General features: G+C 42.2%; 1 protein-coding gene across 2 annotated transcripts in view; it reads left to right on the top strand.

Annotated features, from left to right (window-relative positions):
* Nucleotides 1–12806, top strand: part of Ddb1 (damage specific DNA binding protein 1) — a 29110-nt gene that overhangs the window by 4051 nt on the left and 12253 nt on the right. The window contains exons 5-17 of one of the 2 annotated variants that reach the window (XM_048361159.1): nucleotides 751–786; nucleotides 1327–1441; nucleotides 2957–3054; nucleotides 4333–4491; nucleotides 5189–5272; nucleotides 5820–5936; nucleotides 6439–6541; nucleotides 9171–9246; nucleotides 9344–9452; nucleotides 11557–11735; nucleotides 11833–11996; nucleotides 12075–12182; nucleotides 12322–12529. In XM_048361159.1, coding sequence (XP_048217116.1) covers nucleotides 751–786; nucleotides 1327–1441; nucleotides 2957–3054; nucleotides 4333–4491; nucleotides 5189–5272; nucleotides 5820–5936; nucleotides 6439–6541; nucleotides 9171–9246; nucleotides 9344–9452; nucleotides 11557–11735; nucleotides 11833–11996; nucleotides 12075–12182; nucleotides 12322–12529 — 1556 coding nt within the window. The remainder of the gene's footprint in view (nucleotides 1–750; nucleotides 787–1326; nucleotides 1442–2956; nucleotides 3055–4332; nucleotides 4492–5188; nucleotides 5273–5819; nucleotides 5937–6438; nucleotides 6542–9170; nucleotides 9247–9343; nucleotides 9453–11556; nucleotides 11736–11832; nucleotides 11997–12074; nucleotides 12183–12321; nucleotides 12530–12806) is intronic. The other variant, XM_048361160.1, reaches the window with a different exon arrangement.

Here is a 12806-nt window from a genome sequence, read left to right as displayed (position 1 = left end):
TTTTAAGTAGTTGTACAATTGGTAAAATCTTAACAAAAGGTTGGGCAGCGTGAAGTCATCTCCTTTGCACGTGGTTGAATAAATGATGGAAGGAAATGATGGTCTAGATCTCTGTAGAGTGGTAGAGCATGTGGGTATATAAACACTCTATAATACCGTGTAAGGTTTTGGAAGTTTTTGTATGTTTTTCCATGTCACCATGAGTGCTATAGTCCTGAGGCTGGTTGGAATGAGGTTCATTTGAATGAAATTGAAACTATTTTAGGAGATTGGATCTTGCTAGCTATCAGAGCTGAAAAATAAAACCTTTGAATTTCTCTCCTTTTTTCAGTTTTATAACTATTAGATCATGAAAACACTGCTATTGATTGGTTAGGCAGGCACTGTCTGTTCCCAGCTTAGGGCTGCTAGTTGTGAACATTCTTTATTTCTGTTAGTGTGTCTCAGAGGCCCAAATCCATCTTCATTAAAACTTTTTGTGAAGATGAGTCTTTCCTCAGTGGTGGTGATATCTTTTCATCAGCTTTAAGTGAAGTGACTGTCCTTCAATATGATGAACATTTAGTTACCTCTCATGCAAAAGGTACTCAGGCTAAGTGTATCAGGAGCTGTCACAGTGATTGAAAAGTGGTCCCTTCCCTGAAACACATTGTTGAATTCCTTCCATCATTATGTAGATTCTTATCTGGGCTTTGTTGAAGCCATCTTCCATTTGCTGAATGTAGTCTTCTCCCTGTGCCTGTTCTTTAGCCTCTAAAAGGTGACTTTGGCAGCCCCAGGACTGACGTGAGTCATGATTCCAAAAAAGGAGGGGAAGAGTCACGATTCAGAAAAAGGAGAGGAAGATGGTGGTGTCAGTGGCAGGACTGAAGGGTTTTGACTACTGTAACAGGAGCGATAAGTTCTCTTCTCCCTACCTTTACCCCTTCAGAATGCTTAAGAATTGTGTCCAATGATTTTTTTAAAAAATCTCTTAGATTTAACTTGTCAGGGTGTTTTTCTCTCTAGCTATTTTCTAAGTTCCTTGAGGGCGAGGAATGAACACATGCACACTGTGTGTCTTATAGTGGGTAGTGCAGTGTGACAGATTTATTTTTCTATTTAAACCTTCTGATTGGTTGAATTTTTAGAAACAGTAGCTCTCAGATGGTAACAGTCTACTTAGAAATTATTCCCTTGCTCAGCAGGGAACTGTCAGTATCCTGATAGATAAGGTCAGAAAGATTGACTTGACAGGACTGTCATCCTGGGAGGTGTGGATTGTCCCTTTCCTGATTCCTTCAAGAAGTCATCTTAAGGACTAACCATCCCACTTTTTCCTTCCAGGACCCTCAGGGACGGCACGTAAAAACCTACGAGGTGTCTCTTCGAGAAAAGGAATTCAATAAAGGCCCTTGGAAACAGGAAAATGTTGAAGCTGAGGCTTCCATGGTGATTGCAGGTTGGTTGGATTTTAGGGAATTTGCCTCCCTGAGGTTTGAGCCTTGGTAATGTCAAGCTCTTGGCATAGTTTTGCTCTCTCTGTGTTTCTCTCGAAGTGGTTTTCTTTTGCTTTTTCTACTTTTGCCTTAGGATTTCTGTTTTCGCTCCTCTTCCCAAAAGTATAACTTTATTTTTACTTGAATTGCCAGGAATGACACTCTATAAGACATTAACTGGATTTGTAAAGGGGTGTGTGGAAATGAGTGTCATTTTATTATTAGGCATACATTAAAAAACAAAACAAAACAGAGGAGGAGGGAGGGGGGTATGAGGGACAAGGTAACAAACTGTACAAGAAATGTATCCAGTGCCTAACGTATGAAACTGTAACCTTTCTGTACATCAGTTTGATAATAAAAATTTGAAAAAAAAAAAAAAGCAGAACTGAAGGAGCTCATTTGAGCTTATCCAATCTGACTTCTTTTATAGATGGGGAAACAGGCCAATAGGTAAACAGCAAACTCTGGATTAGGATCAAGGCTTCATCACTCATTGTCTTATACTATTCCCCCCATAGTATATCACCCGCCTTACCCAGTTGAGAAGTTCTAAAGCTCCTAAGAGAAAGTTGGTGCTTTTAAGTAATGTTATTAATAAGGAGGGAAATTAAGCTAAAGAACAAGAGTTGAGACATAGGGAAAGAAATAAAAGCTTGTGGCTCAGCAATAGAGAGTACCTACCACCAAAAAAATGCAGCACACAAAGAAACAAAAACTGCTCGGCATTGATGGCTCTCTCCTGTAATCCTAGTTACTCAGGAGGCTGAGACCTGAGGATCATGATTCAAGGACAGCCTAGGCAGGAAAGTCTGTGAGATTTATATCCAGTTAACCAGCAAATATCCAGAAATAGAGATTCGGCTCAAGTAGAGGACCATCCTTGAGTGAAAAGGCTAGTAAGTGAGAGTGTAAAGCCCTGAGTTCAAGCCCCAGCACAAAAAAGAAAAAAAAGCATAAAAACTTTCAATAGAAAAAGTTAGTTTAGGAGAGAAAATGGGGGAGACTCCACATGAATTACTTCTTCCTTGTGTGAGTGCCAATATACTAAAAGAGTGACAGTAAAAAATAAATTACCAGGAGTGTATAGTCCAACACTTAGGACCCTGAGGCAGGAGGATTACTGGAGCCTAGTTTGAGACCAGCCTCACCAACATAGCAAGACCAGTTAGTCAGGTCATGGTTATAGATCACTGGTAGAGTGCTTGTTTAGTTTTCATAAGGCCCTGCTTTTCATCTCTAGCACCATAAAACAAGAAAATAACAAAAATCCCTCCCACTGGATTAGATAGTAGCTAGTCTAAAATTTCTAAGATGAATCTCAAAAAGCTGTCATGTTTCTTGGGCTTTGGTAGCCTTTATAAGACAATGATAATCTTCAAGTTTGCCTCCAAGTTAACTGGATCAGGGCCCTTGCTACCTCTCATTTGGTATGTCCAAAATGCTGAGCCTTCTAATGTTGCTTGTCTCCCTTGCAGTCCCAGAACCTTTTGGAGGGGCCATCATCATTGGACAGGAGTCCATTACCTATCATAATGGTGACAAATACCTGGCAATAGCTCCTCCTATCATCAAGGTGAGCAATAGCCTTCCTTCATCTTTTTTTTCCTTAATTTTACTGTACTCCCCATTCTCTCCAATTGTCAGAAGGAGAAGCACAGATATCTGTGCACTAGATAGACATTGTACAAAAAACACTGGTTGCTCATGGGCTACACAGAGAGATCAGTATGGTTTTGTTTACAGATGTCTTACTTGCAGTCAAAATAGATTGATCCTTCTGAAACATTGTCAGGGACAACTTAAGGGAAGATTTGGGGTACAAATATAGCTTAAAGGTAAGAGTACTTTGCCTAGCATTCTTGAGGGCGCTAGATTTGGTCCTCAGCACCAAAAAAATAATGAAATTTTGGCAAAGTTTATTGAACATAGAGTTTTTAGCACTCATGCTCTCAAGACAGGTAATATAGTGGTAACTTAGGTGGCTTTCATATAGACGTTTAAAAATTAGCCATGAAGATTTCAAGCTTCAATTTTGAGTCATGAAAACCCCTCACAGCTTCATTTTACTTGTGTTTTGAGGAAGAATAAAACTGTGGTAGCATTAGTGGTAGGAAATAAGGAGTCATGGTGTGGATGAGTAACAAAACCTGGGTTGGTATTTATGGACTAATGGACACCTGTGTGTCTCTGTGTGCATGCACATGCATCAATCCTGGGGGCTGAACTCAGGGCCTGGATGTTGTCCTTTAGCTTTTTTGCTGAAGGCTAGCACTCTACTATTTGAGCTCTACTTCCTGCTTTTTGCTGGTTGATGGGAGATAAGAACCTCATGGCCTTTCCTGCCTGAGCTGGCGGCAAACTGCTATCTCAGATCTCAGCCTCCTGAGTATGGGATTACAGGCCTGAGCCACTAGCGAACCTGTTTCTAATGGAACACTTATAACTTCTTTTCCCATCTGTGATGTGCATGAGTGTGTGTGTGTGCGCGCGCGCGCATGTATGTGTGCGTGCGTGTGAGAGAATGTGTGTACATAGGTGTGTGTACATTGACTAGGGCCTTGTGCTTGCTAGGCAACTCTGCCACTGAGCTCTCCCCGGCTGCCAGATGGTACATGTTTTTTGTTTTCCATAGAATAATGTGTGAGTTAACACTAAAGGCATTTTGAAGATTGCTTATTTTTTTTAAGGCTTTTTTGAAAATTGCCTTCACAGTAAAGTCTGCCTGCTTTCTCTCATGTCTATACGTGATTGAATTTCTTGCCAGTGAATTGGCTGGGTTTGGTGAAGGGAATGGCTACCAGAGTTTACTCTCTGGGTTGGAAGATGCTGACTGTCCCCTCCTGCTTGGCAGCAAAGCACGATTGTGTGTCACAATCGTGTGGACCCTAACGGTTCCAGATACCTGCTGGGAGACATGGAAGGACGGCTTTTCATGCTGCTGTTGGAGAAGGAGGAGCAAATGGATGGCACTGTCACACTCAAGGATCTCCGTGTGGAACTCCTTGGAGAGGTAGGACTGTCCCTGCTCCTGTGCCTCCTTTGAGGTGTGTAGTGATCCCAGATGTGTGGCTCCTCACTTCTACTCCGGAATTATGTTGTTTGGCTGTTGATCCTTAAGTGGAAGTTGAATTTTCAATGACTTAGATGTGAGAATCTCACAGGTTGTGGGGCACTCCCTGAAGTATATAAAGTAAGGGAAACAACCAGGTATGGTGGTGCATGCCACTTATGTCAGCACTTGGGAGCTGAGCCTAGGGAATTAAAGGGCAGCCTGTGCTGTATAGTATGACACTATTCTCAAAAGCCAAGAAGTGGCAGAGGAGGTAGAGAAACAATAGTACAATTTGGAATTGAAGTTTATTTCCAACAAACAATACTTAGGCAGTGACCTTTAGAAGTTTCTAATTATTTTGTGTAGCCTGGAAGTATTGAGATTAAAGTTGTCGTTTGGAGAAGGCACATGTGAGATAAGTCTTAGATTTTTCTGACTGAAGGGATGTGGCCAACAGAGAATCACGAACTTCAGGGACAGTTGCCTAGTGTGACCTGAGGACTAAAAATGGCTGCGGGAGATTGTCAGCAGATGGGGGGAGGGGAGGGGTCACCCAGAAAGGGACACTTGGTGGTACACCTCTGCAGTCTGTCCTGTGTACCGAAGTCTATGTAGGGTCCCGTTTGATTTCTCTTCTGTGCCAACTTTTTTCCAGACCTCCATTGCTGAGTGCCTGACGTACCTGGATAATGGGGTGGTGTTTGTTGGGTCTCGCCTTGGTGACTCCCAGCTTGTGAAGGTGAGGAGACATCTTGCTTTTGGCTTCTTTTTTGTTGTCCTCATATTTCTTCAGATTGCTCCTGTGTTTTGTGCCTCGTAATCTCCAGTTTATCCGCATCTTATCCCCGACCAGCTCTTTGTCTTAATGGTTCTTCAGCAAATGTGCCAGGCAAGGTAAGGTGACAGGTGCTGTGAATTTAATGATGAGTAATACCTAGCCTCCACCCTCAGATAGGTCATAGTCTAAAGTGATGGATTGTTACCCTTTAGAATATGAAAATTTGACTATCTGCACAGAGAAATACATCTTACACTATTTTTTTTAAAATGCACTGCCTCTCTGGACCATACATGGATGGGACTCTAGGTTAGAACTTGTCAACTGGTTAGTAGGTCAGTTGTGGAATAATCATGTTCCTTAGTCAACAGTTCCCTTCTAGAAGCATCTTGGTGCAAAAGAAAGGGACAGAGCTAGCAGGATGGAGAGTTTCTTGTGGATAATGTATATCTTTTTGGGGTTAGACTTTTAGGGTCATTGTGGGACTAATATTGTTCTTTCTTTTTAGCTCAATGTTGACAGCAATGAGCAAGGTTCCTATGTTGTGGCCATGGAAACCTTTACCAACTTAGGACCCATTGTGGATATGTGTGTGGTGGATCTGGAGAGGCAGGGGCAGGGGCAGGTAAGTGGGTCATGTGGAAATGCATTTTGTCCACCTTGTCTGGCTTATGTAGAATGGGGAGTATATACTGAAGGTACTTTTTAAGACTCTTGTTCCTTAATCCTAGTGATATAGGATAGCTACCACCACCACACATACTATCTGTAATCCTATGCGTGCTCTCTTAGAAGGATTCTTGGCCAGGCCATCCTAACTGGGGACTAAGAAACATGGAGTAATTTGCCCATAGTAATGTAATAAGTAGCCAGATTCTGTGTTTTTTCTAGTAAACAAGGTTCCAGTATCTAAGCAAGTTTGGTAGGAGCACTGATAGGAAATTTTGCTTCTTGACTAGGATGTCCTATCTGCTTGGTTAATCCAAAGGACTTTGGAGATCAACCACTGCTAGGTCTGCATCCTCAAATTTAGTTCCACAGTGAGGGTCCTGGGAATTAGGGCTGGTGTGATATGATTGCCCAAATCTCCTGAGCACAGTTTTGAGGAATCTTTTTTCTACTTGCAGCTGGTCACTTGCTCTGGGGCCTTCAAGGAAGGTTCCTTGCGGATCATCCGGAATGGAATTGGAATCCATGAGCATGCCAGCATTGACTTACCAGGCATCAAAGGTAGCCTTTTGGTAGACAAAAGATGCAGGTTTCACTTGAGTGATTGAAGGCCTTTGACTTTGTTACATGTGGTGAAGGCGTATTGGTGGGTGCTAGTGGGAAACAAACAAATGAAGAACAAGGTAATTCATGATGAAATATATGTAGAAACTTAAACATTTTAAAATACTACAAAAGTAAACTTACAAATGCTGTTGATAAAACCTGAATATTAGAGGAGTAGGAGAGGAAAAGCATAATGTTTATATAAGGGAACACTATTGCCTAAATCAGAAGACATGATGCACTGAATAAAGTAGCTGCAGTTTATCTAAGCTCAGAACTTTTGAATGGGTATACCAGGCACCCATTTGCTTATTTATTGCTGGTCCTGGGGCTTGAACTCTAGGCCTTGGCACTGTCCCTGAGTTTCTTTTTTTTTTGCTCGAGCCACAGCTCCACTTCTGTTTGTTTTTTTGTTTTGTTTTGTTTTCCCTGAGTAGCTTATGGAGATAAGTGTTAGGCTTTTCTGCCCGGGCTGGCTTCAAACCATAATCCTCAGATCTCAGCCTCTTTGAGTAGCCGGGATTATAGGTGTGAGCCACTGGCACCCAGCCCAAGCACCCATTTTTAGTTTATAAAACATACCTTTAGGGCTAGGAATTTGGCTTAGTGGTAGAGTGCTTGCCTAGCATGCATGGAAGCCCTGGGTTCGACTCCTTGGTACCAAATAAACAGAAAAGGCGGGAAGTGGGGACGTGGTGCTATGGCTCAAGTGGTAGAGTGCTAGCTTTGAGCAAAAGAAGCTTAGGGACAGTGCCCAGGCCCTGAGCTCAAGCCCCAAGACCAGCAAAAACAAACAAACATATCTAGGAAGAAGAGCACCAAATTTCCCTAAATTGGCAGAGGATATGACTAGACAGGTAACAATGCTCACATATAATAAAAGAAATGTAAATGAAAAGTAAACAGTAAATACTATTCTTTCTTTCCAGGCTTGAATTTAGGGCCAGAGCACTGACTGAATGAACTTTTTTTTTGCTCAAGGCTAGTGCTCTACCACTTTGTTCCACAGCTCCATTTCTAATTTTTAGGTATTTAGTTGGAGATAAAAGTCCTAAGGACTTTCTTGCCGAGGCTGGTTTCAAACCATTATCCTCGGCTCTCAGCCTGGCAGTAATACCATTCTTTACGGGTAGTATTATCATTCTTTACTAGCTGACCCGAATCCCTAAGTTTAGAGCAAAGTTTAGGGAGGCAATAGCACATATATCCTCTGTTTGTTGAAGGAAATTTTCAACAACAAATGTTGTTTTCCATGTCTTGGCCAGCAGTCCTACTCCAGCTTTGACCTTCATGTGCCTAGAGATACAAGTATAGATTATCATTGGTGGTATTGAGTGTACAGAAAAATACTGAAAAAGTGTCTGTTGGAGGGTGCTAGCTAATCTGCATAATTGTACTGTGAAGGTATAAACGATGAGGAGACATTGTGTTCTGATAAGGGCTCCAACATGCTATTGAGTGAAAAAGCAGGGTGTAGAACAATTATTATGATAGGCTGTTTTATATCTATTTTCTTGTAATAAAATATTTAGTTCCTTAAATTATAAAAAAATAAACAAAAACAAAATGATGGAACAAAATACTAATTATTTAGATGATGAATTGGTAGAAGTGTTGGACTTGAGACTTCTGTGTGTGCTTTTTTGGGGGTTTGGGGGTGCCTATCTTAGGGCTTAGGCAGGGTCCTTGAGCTTGTTTGCTCAAGGTTTAGCACTCTGCCACTTGAGCCATAGCTCTACTTCTGGCTTTTTGGTGGTTAAATAGAGATAAGAGTCTAATGCACTTTTCTGGTTGGGCTAGCTTCAAATTGCGATCCTCAGATCACAGCCTCCTGAGTAGCTAGGATTAGGTGTGTGAGTCACTGGTGCCTGCCTGTGTGTACTTTTTTTGGTGCCATTCCTAGGGCTTGAACTCAGGGCTTGGGCACTGTCCCTGAACTTCTGTTCTTAAGGCTAGCGCTCTGCCACTTGAGCCACAGCTCCATTTTTGTTTTTTGTTTTTGTTAGTTAAGTGAAGTTAAGAATCTCATGGTTTTCTTGCCTGGGCTGGCTTTGAACTGCTATCCTTGATCTCAGCCTTCTGAGTAGCATGAGCTACTGGCATCCGGCCTGAATGTACTTTTTATTTTTTTACTTACTTTTACTTTTTATTAATTTTTAAAAATTGTTATTATAAGGATGGTATATAGAGTTGTTACTGTTTCATAAGTCAGGTGATGAGTACATTCCTTTTTGGACAATGTTACTCCTTCCTTCTCTGTGTACTTTTTAGAAATAAGATTGGATCCAGGGCCTTCCACATGCTAGGCAAGTGTTCTGCTATATCTCCAACCTTCACTAGAATTAACTTTTGAGTCATGGAAATATATTGAAAATCAAAATAACAATGTAGACTATTAGGCTCAAAGCATTCTTAGAATTTCTAGCTTCTTCAGAGTTTTAAAGCCAGGAATGGGTAGAGAGGATTTAGCTCAGGACTTTGACCCCAGTGTTCCTGTTTCTCAATGGCCCAGGCTGTACTTCTGTGTACATGCTGAGTGTTGGTTTCTCAGGTGCCTCTTCTTCCTCTTTGCTCCTTGTTCCAGGCTTATGGCCACTGCGATCTGATCCCAACCGTGAGACGGATGACACTTTGGTGCTCTCTTTTGTGGGCCAGACCAGGTAAACATGGCTTAGGTGTCAGCTGTAGGTGAGGAGTAAAAGCCAAGGGGTAGAGAAACTGGCCCCAGGCTAACTCAGATCTTCCATCTTGTCGCAGAGTCCTCATGCTAAATGGAGAGGAGGTGGAGGAAACTGAACTGATGGGTTTTGTTGATGATCAGCAGACTTTCTTCTGTGGCAATGTGGCTCACCAGCAACTTATACAGGTAACAGATGAGAACCAGGCATACTTGACCATTGACTGGAATCTGACGTAGAATGTTGTAGGCAGTGCTTCTGGATTTTTAAACCAGTCAGTTTTTATGGCACTAAGATTAGAAATTCTAGAGTGAAAAATTTATTCAGAGGGGGCCATCCATAACAGGCTTGAGGTCAGGGCTTTGTGCTTGCTAGGCATGTGCTGTGCCACCGGAGCCAGGCTCCCAGCCCAGGCAGACAAGTTAAATTACCTGATAAGCTATTATAGGTAACAACTTAACTTTGGAGTTGATCCTTTTACTTTTTCTCTGTAAGTGTACAAACATATTTATTCTCATTTTTCTTTTATTATAGACTAGGATGGTTATATATATTACATATATGTAAATTTTGGGTTTTCTTTTCTTTTGTTTTCCTTATTGGTTGATTGTGGGGCTTGAACTCAGGGGCTAGGCGCTCTCCCTGAGCTCTTTTGCTCAAGCAAGGCAAGGCTACCACTTGGAGCTACAGTGTCATTTCCCATTTTCTGCTGGTTATTCAGAGATAAGGGTCTTACTTTGAATGATCCTCAGATCTCAGCCTCCTGAGTAGTTAGGATTACAGTTGTGAACCACCAGCACCAAGCCTTGGGTCTTATTTTCATACTCATTGTGTCTTCTGAAGTTTTCTCCCTTGCTATAACATTGATATATGCCTATTCGTAAAAATTTTGAAAATACTAAAGAGCACAAAAAAATTAGTCATAATGCTATGTATTGGCAGTACTTTGTACCTATTAACTATAATCAGAGCTCTTACTCTTATATCTATCTGTGGTGTGGGAGCAGAGAGTCTTTACTGGCTTTAGTTATCCACAGAGCTTGATTTCTATGCATCTTCTCCTCTTTTCTCCATAGACCTTTCTAAGTTGGAGTTCTGAAGCCCTTCAGTTTTTCTTCATTCCTTTCTCCTTAGCTATTCTTTGCTTTGAGGTCAGAGCCAAAGTCTTCCCAGTGGTGGGCTGGGCACCAGGATTAAGGGCTTTTCTATCTTTTTTTGTCCACTGGCTTTCTTTTAGCCACAACCTGACAGTGGTAGATTGGTAAAAAGCCAGAGGGTAAGTCATGTTGGTTTGTGGGATGAACCCAGATGCTGAGTTCTTGCTTTGTCAGTGTTAACTCTGAACATGGTTCTGTGCAGCGGCATCAGATCACCTCTTTGTCATTGAAAAGCTTTCATTTTTGTAACTCAGTAAATGTAAGCTCAGTCCTGATGAGTAATTAGCAGCAATGATATAAACTCATTTTTTGTTTTGTTTTAGTGGTAAACTTTTAACATATACTTCAGGAAGTGAGGATGTAGCTCAGTGTTGATGTGTGCTTAGCCTGCATAGGTTCCAACCTCAGCACCAAAATAAAACATCACAGTTTTGCTGCTTTTAGGAAGTAATTAACGGTGTAAGCAAGAACATAAATGTTTTAGAGATGTATTTTTGGGGGTTTAGAAAACATGGTTTGGTGGTCCTCGTCAGTACTCTTATTGATACAGTTTGCATTGCTCCACCCAGCCTCAATAGAAGGAAGTAGGAGTTCTGTGCACTCCTTCCCCACTTCCAAAGGTATGAAAGCAATAAGCTTCAGTAATCTTCGTCAGTTAAAAATGATGCTTGGTTTAACAATCATTGCAAAGATTTGGAGAAAAGCATGTATAGTTGATTTCTTATATCCATGGATTCCTCATCCATGAACTCAAGTTTGATTGAAAATATTTTGGGGGAAAATCATGTCTGTGCTTGGAACATGTACAGCTCTTTCTTGTCATTCTTTTCTAAACAATAGTATAACAAATACATAACGTTTACATTGTTTTAGGTGCTATAAGTAATACAGAGATGACTTATGTGGGAAAATGGACAGATTATGCACAAATACATACCATTTTATTTGAGGGCTTGAGCATCCATGAATTTTGGTCTTTGAGGATCCTGGAACCAGTTGCCCATAGCTGCTAAGGGCTGACTGGCTGTATTGGCAGAAGAGGACTTATGTGGCTTATTAGGGCTCTGAGAGGGCCCCTTTCCCCTCTTGGGTAGATTCCTGAGGTGCTTGTTGACATCTGCCCTTCTTCCTCTAGATAACGTCAGCGTCTGTGAGGCTGGTCTCTCAAGAGCCCAAAGCTCTGGTCAGCGAGTGGAAGGAACCCCAGGGCAAGAACATTAGCGTGGCCTCCTGCAACAGCAGCCAGGTGGTGGTTGCTGTGGGAAGAGCCCTCTACTACCTGCAGATCCATCCCCAAGAGCTACGGCAGATCAGGTGTGGGTGCTTATCTGTCTACTTGTCCTGTCTTGTTCGCTGGGACTTTTTTGACCCTTGGATTTCTTCCTCTGTCATATTCTTCATCCTTGTTCAGCCACACAGAGATGGAACATGAAGTGGCCTGCCTAGACATCACCCCATTAGGAGACAGCAACGGTTTATCCCCGCTTTGTGCCATTGGCCTCTGGACAGACATCTCAGCCCGTATCTTAAAGCTGCCATCTTTTGAACTGCTGCACAAGGAGATGCTGGGTGGAGGTATGTATCATGAGAGCATCTGGGGTGGGATCAGAGTCAGGATGTGGAACACAAACTTAATGCCTCTCTTGCCCACAGAGATCATTCCACGTTCCATCCTGATGACCACTTTTGAGAGTAGCCACTACCTCCTTTGTGCCTTGGGAGATGGGGCCCTATTCTACTTTGGGCTCAATATTGACACAGGTGAGGAAAGCATTTAAGAAAGAAGCACTTTGAAAGAGAGTTGAGTTGAGCAGAGTTCTTCGCCTCTGGGTGCTGCTTCATAACCCAATTGTTCTGTTTTTTTTTTTCCTTCTTTCTCCTGATGCCATTCTTTCTGTAGGCTTGTTGAGTGACCGTAAGAAGGTGACGTTGGGCACCCAGCCCACAGTATTAAGGACTTTCCGCTCGCTCTCTACCACCAATGTGTTTGCTTGCTCTGACCGCCCCACGGTCATCTACAGCAGCAACCACAAGTTGGTCTTCTCCAATGTCAACCTCAAGGAGGTGAATTACATGTGTCCCCTCAACTCAGATGGTTATCCTGACAGGTGAGTCTCCTTTTCTTTTTTCTTTTTCTTTTCTTTCTTTCTTTTTTTTTTGGGGGGGGGCAGTCCTGGGGCTTGGACTCAGGGCCTGAGCACTGCCCCTGACTTCTTTTTGCTCAAGGCTAGCACTCTGCCACTTGAGCCACAGTGCCACTTCTGGCTGTTTTCTATATATGTGGTGCTGGGGAATTGAACCAAGGGCCTCATATATAAGAGGCAAGCACTCTTGCCATTAGGCCATATCCCCAGCCCCCCCCCCTTTTTTCTTTTGACAGTTGTG

Source organism: Perognathus longimembris, chromosome 13 (assembly GCF_023159225.1).
Source record: "Perognathus longimembris pacificus isolate PPM17 chromosome 13, ASM2315922v1, whole genome shotgun sequence".
In the NCBI taxonomy this organism is placed as follows: Eukaryota; Metazoa; Chordata; class Mammalia; order Rodentia; family Heteromyidae; genus Perognathus; species Perognathus longimembris.
The sequence above is the reverse complement of the archived record's forward strand: the minus strand, read 5'-3'. Positions and strand labels throughout refer to the sequence as shown.